The 27,355-nt window shown below is 49.5% G+C and overlaps 1 protein-coding gene across 1 annotated transcript in view; it reads left to right on the top strand.

Annotated features, from left to right (window-relative positions):
- Positions 1-212: 212 nt before the first annotated feature.
- Positions 213-27,355, top strand: part of LOC139240568 (transcription cofactor vestigial-like protein 4) — a 73,540-nt gene continuing 46,397 nt past the window's right edge. The window contains exons 1-5 of the mRNA XM_070869113.1: positions 213-547; positions 1,529-1,694; positions 5,221-5,437; positions 8,488-8,580; positions 10,105-10,225. Of these exons, the coding sequence (XP_070725214.1) occupies positions 484-547; positions 1,529-1,694; positions 5,221-5,437; positions 8,488-8,580; positions 10,105-10,225 (661 nt within the window). The 5' untranslated portion in view covers positions 213-483. The remainder of the gene's footprint in view (positions 548-1,528; positions 1,695-5,220; positions 5,438-8,487; positions 8,581-10,104; positions 10,226-27,355) is intronic.

Consider the following 27,355-nt stretch of genomic DNA (forward strand, 5'->3'; position numbering starts at 1 on the left):
AACGAGCTGTGAGACGCGCCGCGGTTACTGTGGAAATGTAAGTGTTTCTTTGTTGGACAATCGGCGGCTGGTTGAAGAGATCCAGCAGCGGTGGGGTTAACGTGTGCTGGCAGTGTGTGGGGGGAGGAGGGAGGAGCCTGTGGGGAGCGAGAGGAGATCATTGCCGGGTCCCGCCCAGCCTGCTTGAAGCTGCACGCCTGGGCTCCCAGCGTCGGAGGAGCGACTGTGGCAGGAGGGGAGCGGGCGAGGGTCTGTGTCGCGGAGGAGCGCTGCGCGGCGGTTGGAGGGGAGGGGGGCTCCCGATTCCGTCCCGTGGCCGCGCGCCGATCGGCAGGATGGGAGCGGGCGCGCCGTGAGTCGCCGTGACTACGTCCTCAGGGCCGGCCTCGGAGGGTGCGGACACACCCGTCGTTCGCCACCCCTCCCTCGCCCCTAACCCCCTGCATCCCCCCCCCCCCCCCCTCGCCGCGTCACAACATCGGAATGGCAGTCATGAACTACCAGTACATCAAGGAGATGAACGGGTTCAGAGTCTATATCTTGGAAGGTCAGTTGTTAATGAAACAGGGGTTTGGGGGCGGAGCGGGTGTGAGTGTGTCAGAGTGTGAGTGTGTCAGAGTGTGAGTGTGTCAGAGTGTGAGTGTGTGAGTGTGTCCAGAGTGAGCATGTCAGTGTGAGTGTGTCAGAGTGTCAGTGTGTGAGTGTGTCCAGAGTGAGCATGTCAGTGTGAGTGTGTCAGAGTGTGAGTGTGTCAGAGTGTGAGTGTGTCAGAGTGTGTGTGTCAGAGTGTGAGTGTGTCAGAGTGTGAGTGTGTCAGTGTGAGTGTGTCGGTGTAGGTGTGTCAGAGTATGAGTGTGTCAGAGCGTGAGTGTGTCAGTGCGAGTGTGTCAGAGTGTGAGTCCATGTGAGTGTGTCAGAGTGTGAGTGTGTCAGAGTGTGAGCCTGTGTGTGTGTCAGTGTGTGAGTGTGTGTCAGAGTGTGAGTCCATGTGAGTGTGACAGAGTGTGAGTCCATGTGAGGGTGTCAGAGTGTGAGTGTGTCAGAGTGTGAGCCTGTGTGTGTGTCAGTGTGTGAGTGTGTGTCAGAGTGTGAGTCCATGTGAGTGTGACAGAGTGTGTGTGTCAGTGTAAGTGTGTCAGTGTGAGTCTGTGTGAGTGTGACAGAGTGTGAGTGTGTCAGTTCGAGTGTGTCAATGTGAGTGTGTCAGAGTACGTTCAGTGTGAGTGTGTGTCAGAGTGTGAGTCCGTGTGAGTGTGTCAGAGTGTGAGTGGGTCAGTGTGAATGTGTCAGAGTGCGAATGTGTCAGTGCGAGTGTGTCAGAGTGTGAGTCCGTGTGAGTGTGTCAGAGTGTGAGTGTGTCAGTGTGAGTGTGTCCGTGTGAGTGTGTCAGAGTAACGCTCCCTCTACACTGTCCTGTGAGTTGGCTGGTCGAGTGCGATGCAGAAGAAGGGAAGAGGGAAGCAGGATAAAGGATGAGTGTGTCTCTCGCAGGGAGGTGGAGATTGACTGTCACTTACTCCTTCCGCAGGTCACCCCAGTTTGAAATCGGATGAGCGCCGGCAGCTGGGATCAAATCACAGGACTGGGCCGCCACCCAACTGTCCAATCAAACGCAAGCATCCAGCGGAGCCCAGCGGCGTCAGCCAATCGGTGGAGGAACGCCATTCCAAAGCTGGGGGGTCCCTGGCTGTGGTGTGAGTACAAGATAGGGCTACAACAACTCACATCTACACAGGCGTCTTTAGCAACGTTGTATTTATATAGCACCTTTAACTTAGTGAAACGTCCCGAGGTGCTTCACAGGAGTATTATGAAATAAAAATTTGACACCAAGACACATAAATAGACATTAGCGCTGGTAAGAGGCGGGTTTTAAGGAGCGTCTTGAAAGAAAAAAGGAGGTTGAGAGGTTTAGGCAGGAAGTTCCAGCATCGGGTTAAGACCATCAAGAGTGGAGCGATTATAATCAGGGATGGTCAGGAGGACAGAATTAGAGGAGTGTAGACATCTCGGGGGGTTGTGGGGCTGGAGGGGGTTACAGAGATAGGGAGGGGTGTAGGGGCTGGAAGAGGTTACAGAGATAGGGAGGGGTGTAGGGGCTGGAGGAGGTTACAGAGATAGGGAGGGGTGTAGGGGCTGGAGGAGGTTACAGAGATAGGGAGGGGTGTAGGGGCTGGAAGAGGTTAGAGATAGGGAGGGGTGTAGGGGCTGGAAGAGGTTACAGAGATAGGGAGGGGTGTAGGGGCTGGAAGAGGTTAGAGATAGGGAGGGGTGTAGGGGCTGGAAGAGGTTACAGAGATAGGGAGGGGTGTAGGGGCTGGAGGAGGTTACAGAGATAGGGAGGGGTGTAGAGGCTGGAGGAGGGTACAGAGATAGGGAGGGGTGTAGGGGCTGGAGGAGGTTACAGAGATAGGGAGGGGTGTAGGGGGCTGGAGGAGGTTACAGAGATAGGGAGGGGTGTAGGGGGTGGAGGAAGTTACAGAGATAGGGAGGGATGTAGGGGCTGGAGGAAGTTACAGAGATAGAGAGGATGTAGGGGCTGGAGGGGTTACAGAGATAGGGAGGGGTGTAGGGGCTGGAGGGGGTTGCAGAGCTAGGGAGGGGTGTAGGTGCTGGAGGAGGTTACAGAGATAGGGAGGGGTGTAGGGGGTGGAGGAAGTTACAGAGATAGGGAGGGATGTAGGGGCTGGAGGAAGTTACAGAGATAAAGAGGGTGTAGGGGCTGGAGGGGTTACAGAGATAGGGAGGGGTGTAACGGCTGGAGGGGGTTACAGAGCTAGGGAGGGGTGTAGGTGCTGGAGGAGTTTACAGAGATAGGGAGGGGTGTAGGGGCTGGAGGAGGTTACAGAGATCGGGAGGGGTGTAGGTGCTGGAGGAGGTCACAGAGATAGGGAGGGGTGTAGGGGTTGGAGGAAGTTACAGAGATAAAGAGGGTGTAGGGGCTGGAGGGGTTACAGAGATAGGGAGGGGTGTAGGGGCTGGAGGAGGTTACAGAGATAGGGAGGGGTGTAGGGGCTGGAAGGGGTTACAGAGATAGGGAGGGGTGTAGGTGCTGGAGGAGGTCACAGAGATAGGGAGGGGTGTAGGGGTTGAAGGGGGTTACAGAGATAGGGAGGGGTGTAGGGGCTAGAGGGGGTTACAGGGATAGGGAGGGGTGTAGGGGCTGGAGGATGTTACAGAGATAGGGAGGGGTGTAGGTGCTGGAGGAAGTTACAGGGATAGGGAGGGGTGTAAGTGCTGGAGGAGGTTACAGAGATAGGGAGGGGTGTAGGTGCTGGAGGAAGTTACAGGGATAGGGAGGGGTGTAGGGGCTGGAGGATGTTACAGAGATAGGGAGGGGTGTAGGGCTGGAGGAGGTTACAGAGATAGGGAGGGGTGTAGGTGCTGGAGGAGGTTACAGAGAAAGGGAGGGGCGAGGGCCATGGAGGGATTTGTAAACAAGGATGAGAATTTTGAAATCGAGGCGTTGCTTAACCACGTCCCAAGACTGCTCACAGGAGTATAAATCAGACGGCAGCAGATACCGAGATACAGAAGGAGATTGTAGGGACAGGTGACCAAAAGCTGGGTCATAGAGGTCGGTTTTAAGTAGCGTCTTTATGGAGGAGATAGGGAGGTGGAGAGCTTTGGGGCCCAGCAGAGAAGGTGGAGGGGAGATTGACCAGAATGGTCCTGGGGATGAGGGACTTCAGTGATGGGGAGAGACTGGAGAAGCTGGGGTTGTTCTCCTTGGAGCACAGAAGGTTAAGGGGAGATTTGTTCGAGGTGTTTAACATCACGAGGGGTTGAGAGAGAGTAACTAAACAGAAACAGTTTCCAAGGTCTGAAGGGTCGATTTACGGCAATTGGCGACAGAACCATAGACGACGTGAAATCAGAGAAAATGTTTCCTAAGCAGCGAGTGGTTAGGATCTGGAATGCGCTGCCTGAGAGGGTGGAGGAGGCAGACTCCATGGTAGCCTTCGCAAGGGAATTGGATAAATACTTGAAGGAGAAAAAGAGCAGGGATTTGGGGAAAGAGCGGGGTGGTGGGGGGAGGGGGCGGAGTGGGACTAAATGGATCTGTCTTCAAAAAAGCCGGCGTGGACTCGATGGGCCGAGTGGCTTTCTCCTGTGCCGCACTATGATTCTGTTACGGCTAAATCGAGTAAGCAATCAGTAACCAGTGGGGTGCCGCAGGGATCGGTGCTGGGGCCCCAACTATTTACAATCTATATTAACGACTTGGAAGAAGGGACCGAGTGTAACGTAGCCAAGTTTGCAAAGATGGGAGGAAAAGCAATGTGTGAGGAGAACACAAAACAATCTGTAAAAGGACACAGACAGGCTCAGTGAGTGGGCAAAAATTTGTCAGATGGAGTATAATGTGGGAAAGTGTGAGGTCATGCACTTTGGCAGAAAAAAAATCAAAGTGCAGGTTATTATTTAAATGGAGAAAGATTGCAAAGTGCCGCAGTACAGCGGGACCTGGGGGTACTTGTACATGAAACACAAAAGGATAATATGCAGGTACAGCAAGTGATCAGGAAGGCCAATGGTATCTTGGCCTTTATTGCAAAGGGGATGGAGTATAAAAGCAGGGAAGTCTTGCTCCAGTTATACAGGGTATTGGTGAGGCCACACCTTGAGTACTGCGTGCAGTTCTGGTTTCCGTATTTACGAAAGGATATTCTTGATTTGGAGGCAGTTCAGAGAAGGTTCACTCGGTTGATTCCGGGGATGAGGGGGTTGACTTATGAGGAAAGGTTGAGTAGGTTGGGCCTCTACTCATTGGAATTCAGAAGAATGAGAGGTGATCTTATCGAAACGTATCAGATTATGAGGGGGCTTGACAAGGTGGATGCAGAGAGGATGTTTCCACTGATGGGGGAGACTAGAACTAGGGGGCATGGTCTTAGAATAAGGGGCCGCCCATTTAAAACTGAGATGAGGAGGAATTTCTTCTCTCAGAGGGTTGTAAATCTGTGGAATTCGCTGCCTCAGAGAGCTGTGGAAGCCGGGACATTGAATATATTTAAGCCAGAGATAGACAGTTTCTTAACCGATAAGGGGATAAGGGAGTGGGCAGGGAAGTGGAGCTGAGTCCATGATCGGATCAGCCATGATGGTATTAAATGGCGGAGCAGGCTCGAGGGGCCGAATGGCCGACTCCTGCTCCTATTTCTGATGTTCTTATGCTTATGCTTTGTTCCTATGTTCCCCCCTCCCCTCCCCTGACAGCGACACGCCAATGGGTGGAGAAGGCCCGGGGTTGCTGGAGCGGGGGAAGGGCCCCAGCCCAGCTGGATTGCCGTGGCGCGCCCATGGTTACGAGCCTCCCGGGCAGGCCCTCAGCCCCCCCTCCGACCAGCCGCTGGCCCTCATCAAGCGACGGCCGAGCTCGAGCAGACAGGCCCTGGACTCCCATGGACCGCTGCCTCCCAACATGCTCCAGCAGGTAAGGCCACCCGGTGACTTCGAGGCAGGGGGAGGGAGTGGTGTTTATGGCCGAGACCGCTGGCTGCGCTTCCCCCCCCACCCCCACCAATAAAACGTGGTTGCTCAAATTCGAAATAAAATGAGGAAACGTTGATCTAGTTGAGTCTTGCTGTTGTGTCAACTGTTTCACTTCATGTTGGTTCAAAGCAACGGCACCCCCTCTACACTGTCCCATCAAACACTCCCAGGGCAGGTACAGGGGGTTAGATACAGAGTAAAGCTCCCTCTACACTGTCCCATCAAACACTCCCAGGGCAGGTACAGCACGGGGTTAGATACAGAGTAAAGCTCCCTCTACACTGTCCCATCAAACACTCCCAGAGCAGGTACAGGTGGTTAGATACAGAGTAAAGCTCCCTCTACACTGTCCCGTCAAACACTCCCAGGTCAGGTACAGCACGGGGTTAGATACAGAGTAAAGCTCCCTCTACACTGTCCCATCAAACACTCCCAGAGCAGGTACAGGGGGTTAGATACAGAGTAAAGCTCCCTCTACACTGTCCCATCAAACACTCCCAGGGCAGGTACAGGGGGTTAGATACAGAGTAAAGCTCCCTCTACACTGTCCCATCAAACACTCCCAGGGCAGGTACAGCACGGGGTTAGATACAGAGTAAAGCTCGCTCTACACTGTCCCATCAAACACTCCCAGGGCAGGTACAGGGGGTTAGATACAGAGTAAAGCTCCCTCTGCACTGTCCCATCAAACACTCCCAGGGCTGGTACAGGGGGTTAGATACAGAGTAAAGCTCCCTCTACACTGTCCCATCAAACACTCCCAGGGCAGGTACAGCATGGGATTAGTTACAGAGTAAAGCTCCCTCTACACTGTCCCATCAAACACTCACAGGACCGGTGCAGTACGGGGTTAGATACAGAGTAAAGCTCCCTCTACACTGTCCCATCAAACACTCCCAGGGCAGGTACAGGGGGTTAGATGCAGAGTAAAGCTCCCTCTACAATGTCCCATCAAACACTCCCAGGGCAGGTACAGCACGGGGTTAGATACAGAGTAAAGCTCCCTCTACACTGTCCCATCAAACACTCCCAGAGCAGGTACAGGGGGTTAGATACAGAGTAAAGCTCCCTCTACACTGTCCCCATCAAACACTCCCAGGACAGGTACAGGGGGTTAGACACAGAGTAAAGCTCCCTCTACACTGTCCCATCAAACACTCCCAGAGCAGGTACAGGGGGTTAGATACAGAGTAAAGCTCCCTCTACACTGTCCCATCAAACACTCCCAGGGCAGGTACAGGGGGTTAGATACAGAGTAATGCTCCCTCTACACTGTCCCATCAAACACTCCCTGGGCAGGTACAGGGGGTTAGATACAGAGTAAAGCTCCCTCTACACTGTCCCATCAAACACTCCCAGGGCAGGTACAGCACGGGGTTAGATACAGAGTAAAGCTCGCTCTACACTGTCCCATCAAACACTCCCAGGGCAGGTACAGGGGGTTAGATACAAAGTAAAGCTCCCTCTGCACTGTCCCATCAAACACTCCCAGGGCAGGTACAGGGGGTTAGATACAGAGTAAAGCTCCCTCTACATTGTCCCATCAAACACTCCCAGGGCAGGTACAGCACGGGGTTAGATACAGAGTAAAGCTCCCTCTACACTGTCCCCATCAAACACTCCCAGGGCAGGTACAGGGGGTTCGATACAGAGTAAAGCTCCCTCTACACTGTCCCATGGAGCCTGGAAGGTGCGTTCGGGCTGGATCATCTCCACGCAGTCGTGCTGGGCGGTCTGTGCCTCGGGTGCTGTGCTGGCCTGCTCTCTGGTGCCGGGTCCAACCTCGGGTGGGAGCTTGCTTTGCCTCTGAGCGGGGGACGTCGATCGCTGGAGGGGTGAAATATTCCCAGCTCCAATGGGTCTTCTCCATCCACCTTCTTCCGAGTAGCGTTGGTCCATCACCTGCAACAATCCACAGGGGTAACTTGTGCACCGCGCCATCATGGAGTACCTTTACATCCGCACTACCAACGACTGGGATAAGTTCATTGGTGTAGGTGAGCAGCTTTACCTGAACCGGGACCAACTTGGGTCGTTCAGCCTGATTGTCCCATAGCCTCTCAAAGGCTTCTTGATTCATTACTGACTGGCTCGCCCCCGTGTCCACTTCCATGAAGACTGGAGCGCCATTTATCTCGACTTCCATTCTCAACGGGGAACATTCGGTGGTGCAGGTAAACATGCCGTACACCTCAGCGTGGGGCTGAGCTGCCTCTCTGACTATCGCTTCATAATCCGCGCTGGATTCATGGCCACCTGCAGACTCCTCATCAACACGGTGAGTCCTATTTCTTTCACACATTCGCTGGAGGTGGCCCTTTGTGCTGCAGCCTTTACACACATAGTCCTTAAAGCGGCACTGGTGAGCCCTGTGATTCCCTCCGCACCACCAGCAAGGTGCTACTCGATTAGCCCCCCTCGGCGGACTCAGAGTTAAGGGACTCCGGGGCCTGTTCTCCCTCCCCTTGAGGAGATTCACGTTCTACAGTCCAGCCTTTAAAAGATGCCACTCTGTGCACAGTACTTGCCGGGTTTGAGTCCTGAGGATGAGTCATCCGGCTAGAGCCACAGGTCGAGGTCGTGAATGCTTGGCTCATGGAGCTGGCCTTCTGCAGTGTGGTATCCGCAGATAGTAGCTCATGAAGAAGGCCCTCATGGCCGATTTCGATGACAAGGATATCCCACAGCACTTCGGTGAGGTGGTCGCTGAAATCACCCGGTGCCACCAGCCTCCCGAGGTCTGCAGCATATTTCACCATCCCCTGGCTTTCGAGCCGTCGGTGGGTGTAAAACCGGAGTCTGGCTGTGAGGATGCTCTCTTTGGGCTTGAATTGTTCTTGGATCAGCGTTACAGGCTCCTCGTACGTCTTGGTCGTTGCCTTCGGTGGTGCCAGCAAGGTCCCTGGCAAGGCCATAGACGGTGGGCCCACAACTGGTTAGAAGGATAGCTCTGCGCTTATCAGCCAGTGTGGCCGGATTGTCACCTGCCAGGTCGTTTGCTGTGAAGAAATGGTCAAGCCTCTCCACAAAGGCTTCCCAATCATCACCATCGGCAAACGCAAAATTAGCCTTTTTCGCGTGAAGGTCTGTAATCTCGTCGCCAATTGTTATATCTTCAGATGCTCCAATAATGACTCCACGAGACAATGTATTGTGCTTGAACTGTAGTGACCTTCGTCCATTTAATGGAACTCCAGAATGAGGTTCACACATGGTGGCCTGCCTTTTATGCTCGGCCTGGCACACCTGTACAGGTAACCTACAAGTCTCCCACTGCAGTGCCCTCTGGTGGAAGTAACCATGTACAAGCAGTAACCATGTAGAATACATGACAATAGGGCCACGGCGGGAAAGTGGAGTTGAGGAGGAAGATCTACCATGACCTTTATTGAATGGCGGAGCAGGCTCGAGGGGCCGAATGGCCAACTTCCGATCCTATTTCTTATGATCTCTTGAGATCACCTCTCACTCTTCTAAACTCCAGAGAGGATAGGCCCAATCTACTCAATCTCTCCTCATAGGACAAACCGCTCATCCCAGGGATCAGTCTGGTGCACCGCCTCCAAGGCAAGTATATCCTTCCTTAGCCAAGGAGACCAGAACTGTGCACAGTAATTATAAGAACATAAGAAATAGGAGCAGGAGTCGGCCATTCGGCCCCTCGAGCCTGCTCCGCCATTTAATACGATCATGGCTGATCCGATCATGGACTCAGCTCCACTTCCATGCCCGCTCCCCATAACCCTTCACTCCATTATCACTCAAAAATCTGTCTATCTCTGTCTTAGGTTTATTCAATGTCCCGGCTTCCACAGCTCTCTGAGGCAGCGAATTCCACAGATTTACAACCCTCTGAGAGAAGGAATTCCTCCTCATCTCAGTTTTAAATGGGCGGCCCCTTATTCTAAGACCATGCCCCCTAGTTCTAGTCTCCCCCATCAGTGGAAACATCCTCTCTGCATCCACCTTGTCAAGCCCCCTCATAATCTTATACGTTTCCATAAGATCACCTCTCATTCTTCTGAATTCCAATGAGTAGAAGCCCAACCTCCTCAACCTTTCCTCATAAGTCGACCCCCTCATCTCCGGAATCAACCGAGTGAACCTTCTCTGAACTGCCTCCAAAGCAAGTATATCGTTCCTGAAATACGGAGACCAAAACTGCACGCAGTACTCCAGGTGTGGCCTCACCAATACCCTGCATAACTGTAGCAGGACTTCCCTGCTTTTATACTCTATCCTCCTTGCAATAAATGCCAACATTCCATTGGCCTTCCTGATCACTTGTTCCACCTGCATACGAACTTATTAGGCACAGTAACTGCTTGCTGCACCTGAATGTTTGCTTTCAAAGACTGGTGCACAGCAATTATGCGATGTGAGCGTGATGAGCAGGAACTGGACTGTGACTGCCGAACTCGTTGCATCCTCCCAGACAACAGAGAGATGCTGACTGTCCGCAAACCAGTCTGATGGGGGATTCAGTTCAGGAGTTCACAGGTCAGAGGGCGAGCTTGCGACCCAGGGCAGCTTTCAGCCCCAGTGCCTCCTGGGAAAGAGGCCAAAGTGAACCGGCAAAGATTGTCGTGTCGTTTTATCGTCCCACAGATGAGGCCATCGGTGATCACATGTGCGCCCTCGACCTATCGGCAGCGTGGCCACTCCCAGAGCCCGGCCACACACGGACACAGCGGAGGGGGCTTGCTCACATACAGTCCGGATACAGAGGGTGAGTCAAAGAGTGTGGGGTATATCAGTGTTACAGTGAGGGGTGTGGGGTATATCAGTCTTACAGTGAGGGGTGTGGGGTTTATCAGTGTTACAGTGAGGGGTGTGGGGTATATCAGTCTTACAGTGAGGGGTGTGGGGTATATCAGTGTTACAGTTAGGGGTGTGGGGTATATCAGTGTTACAGTGAGGGGTGTGGGGTATATCAGTGTTACAGTGAGGGGTGTGGGGTATATCAGTGTTACAGATAGGGGTGTGGGGTATATCAGTGTTACAGTGAGGGGTGTGGGGTATATCAGTGTTACAGTGAGGAGTGTGGGGTATATCAATGTTACAGTGAGGGGTGTGGGGTATATCAGTGTTGCAGTGAGTGGTGTGGGGTATATCAGTGTTACAGTGAGGGGTGTGGGGTATATCAGTCTTACAGTGAGGGGTGTGGGGTATATCAGTGTTACAGTGAGGAGTGTGGGGTATATCAATGTTACAGTGAGGGGTGTGGGGTATATCAGTGTTGCAGTGAGTGGTGTGGGGTATATCAGTGTTACAGTGAGGGGTGTGGGGTATATCAATGTTACAGTGAGGGGTGTGGGGTATATCAGTGTTACAGTGAGGGGTGTGAGGCATATCAGTGTTGCAGTGAGGGTTCTGGGGTATATCAGTGTTACAGTGTGGGGTGTGGGGTATATCAGTGTTACAGTGAGGGGAGTGGGGTATATCAGTGTTACAGTGAGGGATGTGATGTATACCAGAGTGTTACAGTGAGGGGTGTGGGGTATATCAGTGTGACAGTGAGGGGTGTGGGGTATATCAGAGTGATACAGTGAGGGGTGTGGGGTATATCAGAGTGATACAGTGAGGGGTGTGGGGTATATCAGTGTTACCATGAGGTGTGTGAGGCATATCAGTGTTGCAGTGAGGGTTGTGGGGTATATCAGTGTTACAGTGAGTGGGTGTGGGGTATATCAGTGTTGCAGTGAGGGTTGTGGGGTATATCAGTGTGACAAAGAGAGGCGTGTGGAGCATCTGTGTTATAGTGAGGGGCGTGGGGTTTATCAGTGTTACAGTGAGGGGTGTGGGGGAGATCAGTGTTACAATGAGGGGTGTGGCATATATCAGTGTGACAGTGAGGGGTGAGGGGTATATCAATGTTACAGTGAGGGGTGTGGGGTATATCAGTGTTACAGTGAGGGGTGTGAGGCATATCAGTGTTGCAGTGAGGGTTGTGGGGTATATCAGTGTTACAATGAGGGGTGTGGGTTCTATCACTGTTACAGTGAGGGGTGTGGGGTATATCAGTGTTACAGTGAGGGGTGTGAGGTATACCAGTGTGGCAGTGAGGGATGTGGGGTAACTCAGTGTTACAGTGAGGGGTGTGGGGTATATCAGTGTTACAGTGATGGGTGTGGGGTATATCAGTGTTACAGTGAGGGGTATGGGGTATATCAGTGTTACAGTGAGGGTTGTGGGGTATATCAGTGTTACAGTGATGGGTGTAGGGTATATCAGTGTTACAGTGAGATGTAGATCTGTGTGTTAAAGTGAGAGCTGTGGGGTATATCAGCGTTACAGTGAGGGGTGTGTGGTATATCAATGTTACAGTGAGGGGTGTGGAGTATATCAGTATTACAGAGAGGGGTGTCGGGTATATCAATGATACAGTAAGGGGTGTGGGGTATATCAGTGTTACAGTGAGGGGTGTGGGTTCTATCTGTTACAGTGAGGGGTGTGGGGTATATCAGTGTTACAGTGAGGGGTGTGAGGTATATCAGTCTTACAGTGAGGGGTGTGGGGTATATCAGTGTTACAGTGAGGAGTGTGGGTATATCAGTGTTACAGTGAGGGATGTGGGGTATATCAATGTTACAGTGAGGGGTGTGGGGTATATCAGTGTTACAGTGAGGGGTGTGAGGCATATCAGTGTTACAGTGAGGGTTGTGGGGTATATCAATGTTACAGTGAGGGGTGTGGGGTATATCAGTGTTACAGTGAGGGATGTGAGGTATATCAGTGTGGCAGTGAGGGGTGTGGGGTATACCAGTGTGGCAGTGAGGGATGTGGGGTAAATCAGTGTTACAGTGAGGGGTGTGGGGTTTTTCAGTGTGACAGTGAGGGGTGTGGGGTATATCAGTGTGACAGTGAGGGGTGTGGGGTATATCAGAGTGATACAGTGAGGGGTATGGGGTATATCTGTGTTACAGTGAGGGATGTGGGGTATGTCAGAGTGATACAGTGAGTGGTGTGGGGTATATCAGTGTTACAGTGAGGGGTGTGGAGTATATCAGAGTGATACAGTGAGGGGTGTGGGGTATATCAGTGTTACCATGAGGTGTGTGAGGCATATCAGTGTTGCAGTGAGGGTTGTGGGGTATATCAGTGTTACAGTGAGGGGTGTGTGTTCGATCACTGTTACAGTGAGGGGTGTGGGGTATATCAGTGTTGCAGTGAGGGTTGTGGGGTATATCAGTGTGACAAAGAGAGGCGTGTGGTGCATCTGTGTTATAGTGAGGGGCGTGGGGTTTATCAGTGTTACAGTGAGGAGTGTGGGGGAGATCAGTGTTACAATGAGGGGTGTGGCATATATCAGTGTTACAGTGAGGGGTGTGGGGTATATCAGTGTTACAGTGAGGGGTGTGAGGCATATCAGTGTTGCAGTGAGGGGTGTGGAGGTATATCAGTGTTACAGTGAGGGGTGTGGGTTCTATCACTGTTACAGTGAGGGGTGTGGGGTATATCAGTGTTACAGTGAGGTGTGTGAGGTATACCAGTGTGGCAGTGAGGGATGTGGGGTATATCAGTGTTACAGTGAGGGATGTGGGGTATATCAGTGTTACAGTGATGGCTGTGGGTATATCAGTGTTACAGTGAGGGGTATGGGGTATATCAGTGTTACAGTGAGGGTTGTGGGGTATATCAGTGTTACAGTGAGGGGTGTAGGGTATATCAGTGTTACAGTGAGGAGTCTGCGGTATATCAGTGTTACAGTGAGATGTATATCTGTGTGTTAAAGTGAGAGCTGTGGGGTATATCAGCGTTACAGTGAGGGGTGTGTGGTATATCAATGTTACAGTGAGGGGTGTGGAGTATATCAGTATTACAGAGAGGGGTGTCGGGTATATCAATGATACAGTAAGGGGTGTGGGGTATATCAGTGTTACAGTGAGGGGTGTGGGGTATATCAGTGTTACAGTGAGGGATGTGGGGTATGTCAGAGTGATACAGTGAGTGGTGTGGGGTATATCAGTGTTACAGTGAGGGGTGTGGGGTATATCAGAGTGACACAGTGAGGGGTGTGGGATATATCAGTGTTACCATGAGGTGTGTGAGGCATATCAGTGTTGCAGTGAGGGTTGTGGGGTATATCAGTGTGACAAAGAGAGGCGTGTGGTGCATCTGTGTTATAGTGAGGGGCGTGTGGTATATCAGTGTTACAGTGAGGGGTGTGGGGTATATCAGAGTGACACAGTGAGGGGTGTGGGGTATATCAGTGTTACCATGAGGTGTGTGAGGCATATCAGTGTTGCAGTGAGGGTTGTGGGGTATATCAGTGTTACAGTGAGGAGTGTGGGTATATCAGTGTTACAGTGAGGGATGTGGGGTATATCAATGTTACAGTGAGGGGTGTGGGGTATATCAGTGTTACAGTGAGGGGTGTGAGGTATATCAGTGTGGCAGTGAGGGGTGTGGGGTATACCAGTGTGGCAGTGAGGGATGTGGGGTAAATCAGTGTTACAGTGAGGGGTGTGGGGTTTTTCAGTGTGACAGTGAGGGGTGTGGGGTATATCAGTGTGACAGTGAGGGGTGTGGGGTATATCAGAGTGATACAGTGAGGGGTGTGGGGTATATCTGTGTTACAGTGAGGGATGTGGGGTATGTCAGAGTGATACAGTGAGTGGTGTGGGGTATATCAGTGTTACAGTGAGGGGTGTGGAGTATATCAGAGTGATACAGTGAGGGGTGTGGGGTATATCAGTGTTACCATGAGGTGTGTGAGGCATATCAGTGTTGCAGTGAGGGTTGTGGGGTATATCAGTGTTACAGTGAGGGGTGTGTGTTCGATCACTGTTACAGTGAGGGGTGTGGGGTATATCAGTGTTGCAGTGAGGGTTGTGGGGTATATCAGTGTGACAAAGAGAGGCGTGTGGTGCATCTGTGTTATAGTGAGGGGCGTGGGGTTTATCAGTGTTACAGTGAGGAGTGTGGGGGAGATCAGTGTTACAATGAGGGGTGTGGCATATATCAGTGTTACAGTGAGGGGTGTGGGGTATATCAGTGTTACAGTGAGGGGTGTGAGGCATATCAGTGTTGCAGTGAGAGGTGTGGAGGTATATCAGTGTTACAGTGAGGGGTGTGGGTTCTATCACTGTTACAGTGAGGGGTGTGGGGTATATCAGTGTTACAGTGAGGTGTGTGAGGTATACCAGTGTGGCAGTGAGGGATGTGGGGTATATCAGTGTTACAGTGAGGGATGTGGGGTATATCAGTGTTACAGTGATGGCTGTGGGTAGATCAGTGTTACAGTGAGGGGTATGGGGTATATCAGTGTTACAGTGAGGGTTGTGGGGTATATCAGTGTTACAGTGAGGGGTGTAGGGTATATCAGTGTTACAGTGAGGAGTCTGCGGTATATCAGTGTTACAGTGAGATGTATATCTGTGTGTTAAAGTGAGAGCTGTGGGGTATATCAGCGTTACAGTGAGGGGTGTGTGGTATATCAATGTTACAGTGAGGGGTGTGGAGTATATCAGTATTACAGAGAGGGGTGTCGGGTATATCAATGATACAGTAAGGGGTGTGGGGTATATCAGTGTTACAGTGAGGGGTGTGGGGTATATCAGTGTTACAGTGAGGGATGTGGGGTATGTCAGAGTGATACAGTGAGTGGTGTGGGGTATATCAGTGTTACAGTGAGGGGTGTGGGGTATATCAGAGTGACACAGTGAGGGGTGTGGGGTATATCAGTGTTACCATGAGGTGTGTGAGGCATATCAGTGTTGCAGTGAGGGTTGTGGGGTATATCAGTGTTACAGTGAGGGGTGTGGGGTATATCAGTGTTACAGTGAGGGGTGTGGGGTATATCAGTGTTACAGTGAGGGGTGTGGGGTATATCAGTGTTACAGTGAGGGATGTGGGGTATGTCAGAGTGATACAGTGAGTGGTGTGGGGTATATCAGTGTTACAGTGAGGGGTGTGGGGTATATCAGAGTGACACAGTGAGGGGTGTGGGGTATATCAGTGTTACCATGAGGTGTGTGAGGCATATCAGTGTTGCAGTGAGGGTTGTGGGGTATATCAGTGTGACAAAGAGAGGCGTGTGGTGCATCTGTGTTATAGTGAGGGGCGTGTGGTATATCAGTGTTACAGTGAGGGGTGTGGGGTATATCAGAGTGACACAGTGAGGGGTGTGGGGTATATCAGTGTTACCATGAGGTGTGTGAGGCATATCAGTGTTGCAGTGAGGGTTGTGGGGTATATCAGTGTTACAGTGAGGGGTGTGTGTTCGATCACTGTTACAGTGAGGGGTGTGGGGTATATCAGTGTTACAGTGAGGGATGTGGGGTATATCAGTGTTACAGTGATGGCTGTGGGTATATCAGTGTTACAGTGAGGGGTATGGGGTATATCAGTGTTACAGTGAGGGTTGTGGGGTATATCAGTGTTACAGTGAGGGGTGTGAGGCATATCAGTGTTGCAGTGAGGGGTGTGGGGTATATCAGTGTTACAGTGAGGGGTGTGGGTTCTATCACTGTTACAGTGAGGGGTATGGGGTATATCAGTGTTACAGTGAGGGTTGTGGGGTATATCAGTGTTACAGTGAGGGGTGTTTGTTCGATCACTGTTACAGTGAGGGGTGTGGGGTATATCAGTGTTGCAGTGAGGGTTGTGGGGTATATCAGTGTGACAAAGAGAGGCGTGTGGTGCATCTGTGTTATAGTGAGGGGCGTGTGGTATATCAGTGTTACAGTGAGGGGTGTGGGGTATATCAGAGTGACACAGTGAGGGGTGTGAGGTATATCAGTGTTACCATGAGATGTGTGAGGCATATCAGTGTTGCAGTGAGGGTTGTGGGGTATATCAGTGTTACAGTGAGGGGTGTGGGGTATATCAGTGTTACAGTGATGGGCGTGTGGTATATCAGTGTTACAGTGAGGGGTGTGGGGTATAACAGTGTGACAGTGAGGGGTGTGGGGTATATCAGTGTTGCAGTGAGGGGTGTGGGTTCTATCAGTATTACAGTGATGGGTGTGGGGTATATCAGTGTTACAGTGAGGGGTGTGAGGCATATCAGTGTTGCAGTGAGGGGTGTGGGCTATATCAGTGTTACAGTGAGGGGTGTGGGTTCTATCACTGTCACAGTGAGGGGTGTGGGGTATATCAGTGTTACAGTGAGGTGTGTGAGGTATACCAGTGTGGCAGTGAGGGATGTGGGGTATATCAGTGTTACAGTGAGGGATGTGGGGTATATCAGTGTTACAGTGATGGCTGTGGGTATATCAGTGTTACAGTGAGGGGTATGGGGTATATCAGTGTTACAGTGAGGGTTGTGGGGTATATCAGTGTTACAGTGAGGGGTCTAGGGTATATCAGTGTTACAGTGAGGAGTCTGCGGTATATCAGTGTTACAGTGAGATGTATATCTGTGTGTTAAAGTGAGAGTTGTGGGGTATATCAGCGTTACAGTGAGGGGTGTGTGGTATATCAATGTTACAGTGAGGGGTGTGGAGTATATCAGTATTACAGAGAGGGGTGTCGGGTATATCAATGATACAGTAAGGGGTGTGGGGTATATCAGTGTTACAGTGAGGGGTGTGGGGTATATCAGTGTTACAGTGAGGGATGTGGGGTATGTCAGAGTGATACAGTGAGTGGTGTGGGGTATATCAGTGTTACAGTGAGGGGTGTGGGGTATATCAGAGTGACACAGTGAGGGGTGTGGGGTATATCAGTGTTACCATGAGGTGTGTGAGGCATATCAGTGTTGCAGTGAGGGTTGTGGGGTATATCAGTGTTACAGTGAGGGGTGTTTGTTCGATCACTGTTACAGTGAGGGGTGTGGGGTATATCAGTGTTGCAGTGAGGGTTGTGGGGTATATCAGTGTGACAAAGAGAGGCGTGTGGTGCATCTGTGTTATAGTGAGGGGCGTGTGGTATATCAGTGTTACAGTGAGGGGTGTGGGGTATATCAGAGTGACACAGTGAGGGGTGTGGGGTATATCAGTGTTACCATGAGGTGTGTGAGGCATATCAGTGTTGCAGTGAGGGTTGTGGGGTATATCAGTGTTACAGTGAGGGGTGTGTGTTCGATCACTGTTACAGTGAGGGGTGTGGGGTATATCAGTGTTGCAGTGAGCGTTGTGGGGTATATCAGTGTTACAGTGAGGGGTGTGGGGTATATCAGTGTTACAGTGATGGGCGTGTGGTATATCAGTGTTACAGTGAGGGGTGTGGGGTATAACAGTGTGACAGTGAGGGGTGTGGGGTATATCAGTGTTGCAGTGAGGGGTGTGGGTTCTATCAGTATTACAGTGATGGGTGTGGGGTATATCAGTGTTACAGTGAGGGGTGTGAGGTATATCAGTGTTACAGTGAGGGGTGTCGGGTATATCAGTGTTACAGTGAGGGGTGTGGGTTCTATCAGTATTACAGTGATGGGTGTGGGGTATATCAGTGTTACAGTGAGTCTTATGGGGTATATCAGTGTTACAGTGAGTGGTGTGGGGTATATCAGTGTTACAGTGAGGGGTGTAGGGTATATCAGTGTTACAGTGAGGGGTGTAGGGTATATCAGTGTTACAGTGAGGAGTCTGCGGTATTTCAGTGTTTCAGTGAGATGTATATCTGTGTGTTAAAGTGAGAGCTGTGGGGTAGATCAGCGTTACAGTGAGGGGTGTGTGGTATATCAATGTTACAGTGAGGGGTGTGTGGTATATCAATGTTACAGTGAGGGGTGTGGAGTATATCAGTGTTACAGTGAGGGGTGTGGAGTATATCAGTGTTACAGTGAGGGGTGTGTGGTATATCAATGTTACATAGAAACATAGAAACATAGAAAATAGGTGCAGGAGCAGGCCATTCAGCCCTTCTAGCCTGCACCGCCATTCAATGAGTTCATGGCTGAACATGAAACTTCAGTACCCCCTTCCTGCTTTCTCGCCATAACCCTTGATCCCCCGAGTAGTAAGGACTTCATCTAACTCCTTTTTGAATATATTTAGTGAATTGGCCTCAAGAACTTTCTGTGGTTGAGAATTCCACAGGTTCACCACTCTCAGGGTGAAGAAGTTTCTCCTCATCTCGGTCCTAAATGGCTTATCCCTTATCCTCAGTCTGTGATCCCTGGTTCTGGACTTCCCCAACATCGGGAACATTCTTCCTGCATCTAACCTGTCTAAACCCGTCAGAATTTTAAACGTTTCTATGAGATCCCCTCTCATTCTTCTGAACTCCAGTGAATACAAGCCCAGTTGATCCAGTCTTTCTTGATAGGTCAGTCCCGCCATCCCGGGAATCAGTCTGGTGAATCTTCGCTGCACTCCCTCAATAGCAAGAATGTCCTTCCTCAAGTTAGGAGACCAAAACTGTACACAATATTCCAGGTGTGGCCACACCAATGCCCTGTACAACTGTAGCAACACCTCCCTGCCCCTGTACTCAAATCCCCTCGCTATGAAGGCCAACATGCCATTTGCTTTCTTAACCGCCTGCTGTACCTGCATGCTAACCTTCAATGACTGATGTACCATGACACCCAGGTCTCGTTGCACCTTCCCTTTTCCTAATCTGTCACCATTCAGATAATAGTCTGTCTCTCTGTTTTTACCACCAAAGTGGATAACCTCACATTTATCCACATTATACTTCATCTGCCATGCATTTGCCCACTCACCTAACCTATCCAAGTCACTCTGCAGCCTCATAGCATCCTCCTCGCAGCTCACACTGCCACCCAACTTAGTGTCATCCGCAAATTTGGAGATACTGCATTTAATCCCCTCATTAATGTACAGTGTAAACAGCTGGGGCCCCAGCACAGAACCTTGCGATACCCCACTCGTCACTGCCTGCCATTCTGAAAAGTACCCATTTACTCCTACTCTTTGCTCCCTGTCTGACAACCAGTTCTCAATCCACGTCAGCACACTACCCCCAATCCCATGTGCTTTAACTTTGCACATTAATCTCTTGTGTGGGACCTTGTCGAAAGCCTTCTGAAAGTCCAAAGATACCACATCAACTGGTTCTCCTTTGTCCACTTTACTGGAAACATCCTCAAAAAATTCCAGAAGATTTGTCAAGCATGATTTCCCTTTCACAAATCCATGCTGACTTGGACCTATCATGTCACCATTTTCCAGATGCACTGCTATGACATCCTTAATAATTGATTCCATCATTTTACCCACTACTGAGGTCAGGCTGACCGGTCTATAATTCCCTGTTTTCTCTCTCCCTCCTTTTTTAAAAGTGGGGTTACATTGGCTACCCTCCACTCCATAGGAACTAATCCAGAGTCAATGGAATGTTGGAAAATGACTGTCAATGCATCCGCTATTTCCAAGGCCACCACCTTAAGTACTCTGGGATGCAGTCCATCAGGCCCTGGGGATTTATCGGCCTTCAATCCCATCAATTTCCCCAACACAATTTCCCGACTAATAAAGATTTCCCTCAGTTCCCCCTCCTTACTAGACCCTCTGACCCCTTTTATATCTGGAAGGTTGTTTGTATCCTCCTTAGTGAATACCGAACCAAAGTAGTTGTTCAATTGGTCTGCCATTTCTTTGTTCCCCGTTATGACTTCCCCTGATTCTGACTGCAGGGGACCTACGTTTGTCTTTACTACAGTGAGGGGTGTGGAGTATATCAGTGTTACAGTGAGGGGTGTGGGGTATATCAGTGTTACAGTGAGGGGTGTGGGGTATATCAGTGTTACAGTGAGGGGTATGAGGTATACCAGTGTGGCAGTGAGGGATGTGGGGTAAATCAGTGTTACAGTGAGGGGTGTGGGGTATATCAGTGTTACCGTGAGGTGTGTGAGGCATATCAGTGTTATAGTGAGGGGTGAGGGGTATATCAATGTTACAGTGAGGGATGTTGCGTATATCAGTGTTGCAGTGAGAGGTGTCGAATATATCAGTATTACAGTGACGGGTGTGGGGTGTGAGGTATATCAGTATGGCAGTCAGGGGTGTGGGGTATATCAATGGGACAGCGAGGAGCGTGGGGTATATCAGTACTACAGTGAGGGGTAAAGGGTATGTCAGTGTTACAATGAGCGGCGTGGGGTATATCAGTGTTACAGTGAGGGGTATATCAATGTTACAATGAGGGGTGTGGGGTATATCAGCGTTACAGTGAGGAGTCTGCGGTATATCAGTGTTACAGTGAGATGTATATCTGTGTGTTAAAGTGAGGGCTGTGGGGTATATCAGTGTTACAGTGAGGGGTATAGGGTATATCAGTGTTACAGTGAGGGGTATAGGGTATATCAGCGTTACAGTGAGGAGTCTGCGGTATATCAGTGTTACAGTGAGATGTATATCTGTGTGTTAAAGTGAGGGCTGTGGGGTATATCAGTGTTACAATGAAGGGTGTGGGGTATATCAGTGTTACATAAGAACATAAGAATTAGGAACAGGAGTAGGCCATCTAGCCCCTCGAGCCTGCTCCGCCATTCAACAAGATCATGGCTGATCTGGTCGTGGACTCAGCTCCACTTACCCGCCCGCTCCCCGTAACCCTTAATTCCCTTATTGGTTAAAAATCTATCTATCTGTGACTTGAATACATTTAATGAGCTAGCCTCAACTGCTTCCTTGGGCAGTAAATTCCACAGATTCACAACCCTCTGGGAGAAGAAATTCCTTCTCAACTCGGTTTTAAATTGGCTCCCCCATATTTTGAGGCTGTGCCCCCTAGTTCTAGTCTCCCCGACCAGTGGAAACAACCTCTCTGCCTCTATCTTGTCTATCCCTTTCATTATTTTAAATGTTTCTATAAGATCACCCCTCATCCTTCTGAACTCCAACGAGTAAAGACCCAGTCTACCCAATCTATCATCATAAGGTAACCCCCTCATCTCCGGAATCAGCCTAGTGAATCGTCTCTGTACCCCCTCCAAAGCTAGTATATCCTTCCTTAAGTAAGGTGACCAAAACTGCACGCAGTACTCCAGGTGCGGCCTCACCAATACCCTGTACAGTTGCAGCAGGACCTCCCTGCTTTTGTACTCCATCCCTCTCGCAATGAAGGCCAACATTCCAGTCGCCTTCCTGATTACCTGCTACACCTGCAAACTAACCTTTTGGGATTCATGTACAAGGACTCCCAGGTCCCTCTGCACCGCAGCATGTTGTAATTTCTCCCCATTCAAATAATATTCCCTTTTCCTGTTTTTTTTTCAAGGTGGATGACCTCACACTTTCCGACATTGTATTCCATCTGCCAAACCTTGGCCCATTCGCTTAACCTATCCAAATCTCCTTGCAGCCTCTCTGAGTCCTCTACACAACCCGCTTTCCCACTAATCTTAGTGTCATCTGCAAATTTTGTTGCACTACACTCTGTCCCCTCTTCCAGGTCATCTATGTATATTGTAAACAGTTGTGGTCCCAACACCGATCCCTGTGGCACACCACTAACCACCAATTTCCAACCGGAAAAGGACCCATTTATCCCGACTCTCTGCTTTCTGTTCGCCAGCCAATTCTCTATCCATGCTAATACATTTCCTCTGACTCCGCGTACCTTTATCTTCTGCAGTAACCTTTTGTGTGGCACCTTATCGAATGCCTTTTGGAAATCTAAATACACCACATCCATCGGTACACTTCTATCCACCATGCTAGTTATATCCTCAAAGAATTCCAGTAAATTAGTTAAACATGATTTCCCCTTCATGAATCCATGTTGCGTCTGCTTGATTGCACTATTCCTATCTAGATGTCCCGCTATTTCTTCCTTAATGATAGTTTCAAGCATTTTCCCCACTACAGATGTTAAACTAACCGGCCTATAGTTACCTGCCTTTTGCCTGCCCCCTTTTTTAAACAGAGGCGTTACATTAGCTGCTTTCCAATCCGCTGGTACCTCCCCAGAGTCCAGAGAATTTTGGTAGATTATAACGAATGCATCTGCTATAACTTCCGCCATCTCTTTTAATACCCTGGGATGCATTTCATCAGGACCAGGGGATTTGTCTACCTTCAGTCCCATTAGCCTGTCCAGCACTACCCCCCTAGTGATAGTGATTGTCTGAAGGTCCTCCCTTCCCACATTCCTGTGGCCTGCATATTTTGGCATGGTTTTTGTGTCTTCCACTGTGAAGACGGAAGCAAAATAATTGTTTAAGTTCTCAGCCATTTCCACATTTCCCATTATTAAATCCCCCTTTTCATCTTCTAAGGGACCAACATTTACTTTAGTCACTCTTTTCCGTTTTATATATCTGTAAAAGCTTTTACTATCTGTTTTTATGTTTTGCGCAAGTTTACCTTCGTAATCTATCTTCCCTCTCTTTATTGCTTTTTTAGTCATTCTTTGCTGTTGCTTAAAATTTTCCCAATCCTCTAGTTTCCCACTAACCTTGGCCACCTTATACGCAATGGTCTTTGATTTGGTACTTTCCTTTATTTCCTTGGTTATCCACGGCTGGTTATCCCTTCTCTTGCCGCCCTTCTTTTTCACTGGAATATATTTTTGTTGAGCACTATGAAAGAGCTCCTTAAAAGTCCTCCACTGTTCCTCAATTGTGCCACCGTTTAGTCCTTGTTTCCAGTCTACTTTAGCCAACTCTGCCCTCATTCCACTGTCGTCCCCTTTGTTTAAGCATAGTACGCTTGTTTCTGACACAACTTCCTCATCCTCAATCTGTATTACAAATTCAACCATATTGTGATCACTCATTCCGAGAGGATCTTTTACGAGGAGATCATTTATTTTTCCTGTCTCATTACACAGGACCAGATCTAAGATAGCTTGCTCCCTTGTAGGTTCTGTTACATACTGTTCTAAGAAACAATCCCGTATGCATTCTATGAATTCCTCCTCCAGGCTACCCCATGCGATTTGATTTGACCAATCGATATGTAGGTTAAAATCCCCCATGACTACTGCCGTTCCTTTTTCACATGTCTCCATTATTCCCTTGACTATTGCCCGCCCCACCATGAGGGATGTGGGGTATATCAGTGTTACAGTGAGGCGTGTGTGGTATATCAGTGTTACAGTGAGGGGTGTGGAGTATATCATTGTTACAATGATGGGTGTGGGGCATATCATTGTTACAGTAAGGGGTATGAGGTATACCATTGTGGCAGTGAGGGGTGTGAGGTATATCAGTGTTACAGTGAGGGGTGTGAGGTATATCAGTGTTACAGTGAGGGGCGTGGGGTATATCAGTACTACAGTGAGGCTTGTGTGGTATATCAGTGTTACAGTGACGGGTGTGGGGTATATCAGCGTTGCAGTGAGGATTTTGGGGTATATCAGTGTTACAGTGAGAGGCGTGGGGTATATCAGTTTTATAGTAAGGGGTGTGGGGTCTTTCTGTGTTACAGTGAGGGGTGTGGGGTCTTTCAGTGTTACAGTGAGGAGTGTGAGATGCATCTGTGTTACAGTGAGGGGTGTGGGCTATAGCAGTGTTACAGTGAGGGGTCTGCGGTATATCAATGTTGCAGTGAGATATATATCTGTGGATTACAGTGAGGGCTGTGGGATCTCTCAGATTTACAGTGAGGGGTGTGGGGTATATCAGTGTTACAGTGAGGGATGTGGGGTATATCAGTGTTACAGTGATGGGTGTGGGGTATATCAGTGTTACAGTGAGGGGTGTGGGGTATATCAGTGTTACAGTGAGACGTGTTGGGTATATCAGTGTTACAGTGAGGGGTCTGCGGTATATCAGTGTGACAGTGAGGGGTGTGGTGTATATCAGTGTTAGAGTGAGGGGTGTGGGGTATATCAGTGTTACAGTGAGCGGTGTGGGTTATATCAGTGTTACAGTGAGGGGTGTGGGGTATATCAGTGTTGCAGTGACGGGTGTGGGGTATATCAGTGTTACAGTGAGGGGTGTGGGGTATATCAGTGTTACAGGGAGGTGTATGGGGTATATCCGTGTTACAGTGAGGGTTGTGGGGCATATTATAGTTACAGTGTATGGGGTGTGGGTTATATCAGTGTTACAGTGAGGGGTGTGGGGTATATCAGTGTCACAGTGAGGGGTGCAGGATATATCAGTGTTACAGTGAGGGGCATGGGGTATATCAGTGTTACAGTGAGGGGTGTGGGGTATATCAGTGTTACAGTGAGAGGTCTGCGGTATATCAGTGTGATAGTGAGGGGTGTGGTGTATATCAGTGTTAGATAGAGGTGTGTGGAGTATATCAATGTTACAGTGAGGGGTATGGGGTATATCAGTGTTACAGTGAGCGGTGTGGGTTATATCAGTGTTACAGTGAGGGGTGTGGGGTATATCAGTGTTGCAGTGACGGGTGTGGGGTATATCAGTGTTACAGTGAGGTGTGTGGGGTATATCATTGTTACAGTGAGGGGTGTGGGGTATATCAGTGTTACAGTGAGGGGTGCGGGGTATGTCAGTGTTGCAGTGACGGGTGTGGTGTATATCAGTGTGACAATGAGGGGTGTGGGGTATATCAGTGTTACAGTGAGGGGTGTGGGGTATATCAGTGTTACAGTAAGGGGTGTGGGGTATATCAGTGTTACAGTGAGGGGTGTGGGGTATATAAGTGTTACAGTGAGGGAGGGGTGTGGGGTATATCAGTGTTACAGTGAGGGGTGTGGGGTATATCAGTGTTACAGTGAGGGGTGTGGGGTATATCAGTGTTACACTGAGGGGTGTGGGGTATATCAGTGTTACAGTGAGGGTTGTATTGTATATCAGTGATACAGTGAGGGGTGTGCGGTATATCAGTGTTACAGTGAGGTTTGTGGGGTATATCAGTGTTACAGTGAGGGGTGTGGGGTATATCAGTGTTACAGTGAGGGGTGTGGGGTATATCGGTGTTACAGTGAGGCTTGTGGGGTATATCAGTGATACAGTGAGGGGTGTGGGGTATATCAGTGTTACAGTGAGGGGTGTGCGGTATAACAGTGTTACAGTGAGGGGCGTGTGGTATATCAGTGTTACAGTGAGGGGTGTGGGGTCTTTCAATGTTACAGTGAGGTGTGCGGGGTATATCAGTGTTACAGTGATGGGTGTGGGGTATATCAGTGTTTCAGTGAGGCTTGTGGGGTATATCAGTGTTACAGTGAGGCTTGTGGGGTATATCAGTGTTACAGTGATAGGTGTGTGGTATATCAGTGTTACAGTGAGGCTTGTGGGGTATATCAGTGTTACAGTGATGGGTGTGGGGTATATCAGTTTTACAGTGAGGGGTGTGGGGTATATCAGTGTTACAGTGAGTCTTGTGGGGTATATCAGTGTTACAGTGAGGGGTGTGTGGTATAACAGTGTTACAGTGAGGGGCGTGGGGTATATCAGTGTTATAGTGAGGTGTGTGGTGTAAATCAGTGTTACAGTGAGGGGTCTGCGGTATATCCGTGTTACAGTGAGATGTATATCTGTGTGTTACAGTGAGATGTGTGTGGTATATCAGTGTTACAGTGAGGGCTGTGGGGTACATCATTGTAACAGTGAGGGATGTGGGGTATATCAGTGTTACAGTGATGGGTGTAGGGTATATCAGTTTTACAGTGAGGGGTGTGGGGTATATCAGTGTTACAGTGAGTCTTGTGGGGTATATCAGTGTTACAGTGAGGGGTGTGCGGTATAACAGTGTTACAGTGAGGTGTGTGTGGTATATCAGTGTTACAGAGAGGAGTGTGGTGTATATCAGTGTTACAGTGAGGGCTGTGGGGTACATCATTGTAACAGTGAGGTGTGTGGGATATATCAGTGTTACAGTGAGGGCTGTGGGGTACATCATTGTAACAGTGACGTGTATGGGGGATATCAGTGTAACAGTCAGGCGTGGGAGGTATGTCAGTGTTACAGTGAGGGGTGTGGTGTATATCAGTGTTACAGTGAGAGGTCTGCGGTATATCAGTGTTATAGTGAGATGTATATCTGTGTGTTACAGTGAGAGGTGTTGGGTATATCAGTGTTTCAGTGAGGGCTGTGGGGTGTATCAGTGTTACAGTGAGGGGCGTTGGGTATATCAGTACTCCATTGAGGCTTGTGGGGTATATCAGTGTTACTGTGATGGGTGTCGGGTATATCAGTGTTACAGTGAGGGGTGTGGGGTATATCATTGTTACAATGAGGGGTGTGGGGTATATCAGTGTTACAGTGAGGGGTGTGAGGTATATCAGTGTTACAGTGAGGCTTGTGGAGTATATCAGTGTTACAGTGAGGACTGTGGGGTCTATCAGTGTGTTACAGTGAGGGGTGTGGGGTATATCAATACTCCATTGAGGCTTGTGGGGTATATCAGTGTTACAGTGAGGCTTGTGGGGTATATCAGTGTTACAGTGAGGGGTGTAAGGTATATCAGTGTTACATTGAGGCTTGTGGGGTATATCAGTGTTACAGTGAGGACTGTGGGGTCTATCAGTGTGTTACAGTAAGGCGGATGGGGTATATCAGTGTTACAGAGACGGCTGTGGGGTATATCTGTGTTACAGTGAGGGGTGTGGGGTATATCAGTGTTACAGTGAGGGGTGTGGGGTATATCAGTGTTACAGAGACGGCTGTGGGGTATATCTGTGTTACAGTGAGGGGTGTGGGGTATATCAGTGTTACAGTGAGGGATGTGGGGTATATCATTGTTACAATGAGGGGTGTGGGGTATATCAATGTCACAGTGAGGGGCGTGGGGTATATCAGTGTTACAGTGAGGGGTCTGCGGTATATCAGTGTTACAATGACGGGTGTGGGGTACATCAGTGTTACAGTGAGGGATGTGGGGTATATCAGTGTCACAGTGAGGGGTGTGGGGTATATCAGTGTTACAGTGAGGGATGTGAGGCATATCAGTGTTGCAGTGAGGGTTGTGGGGTATATCAGTGTTACAGTGAGGGGTGTGAGGTATACCAGTGTGGCAGTGAGGAATGTGGGGTAAATCATTGTTACAGTGAGGGGTGTGGGGTATATCAGTGTTACAGTCAGGGATAT

This window comes from Pristiophorus japonicus, chromosome 32 (genome assembly GCF_044704955.1).
Source record: "Pristiophorus japonicus isolate sPriJap1 chromosome 32, sPriJap1.hap1, whole genome shotgun sequence".
NCBI classification, from domain to species: Eukaryota; Metazoa; Chordata; class Chondrichthyes; family Pristiophoridae; genus Pristiophorus; species Pristiophorus japonicus.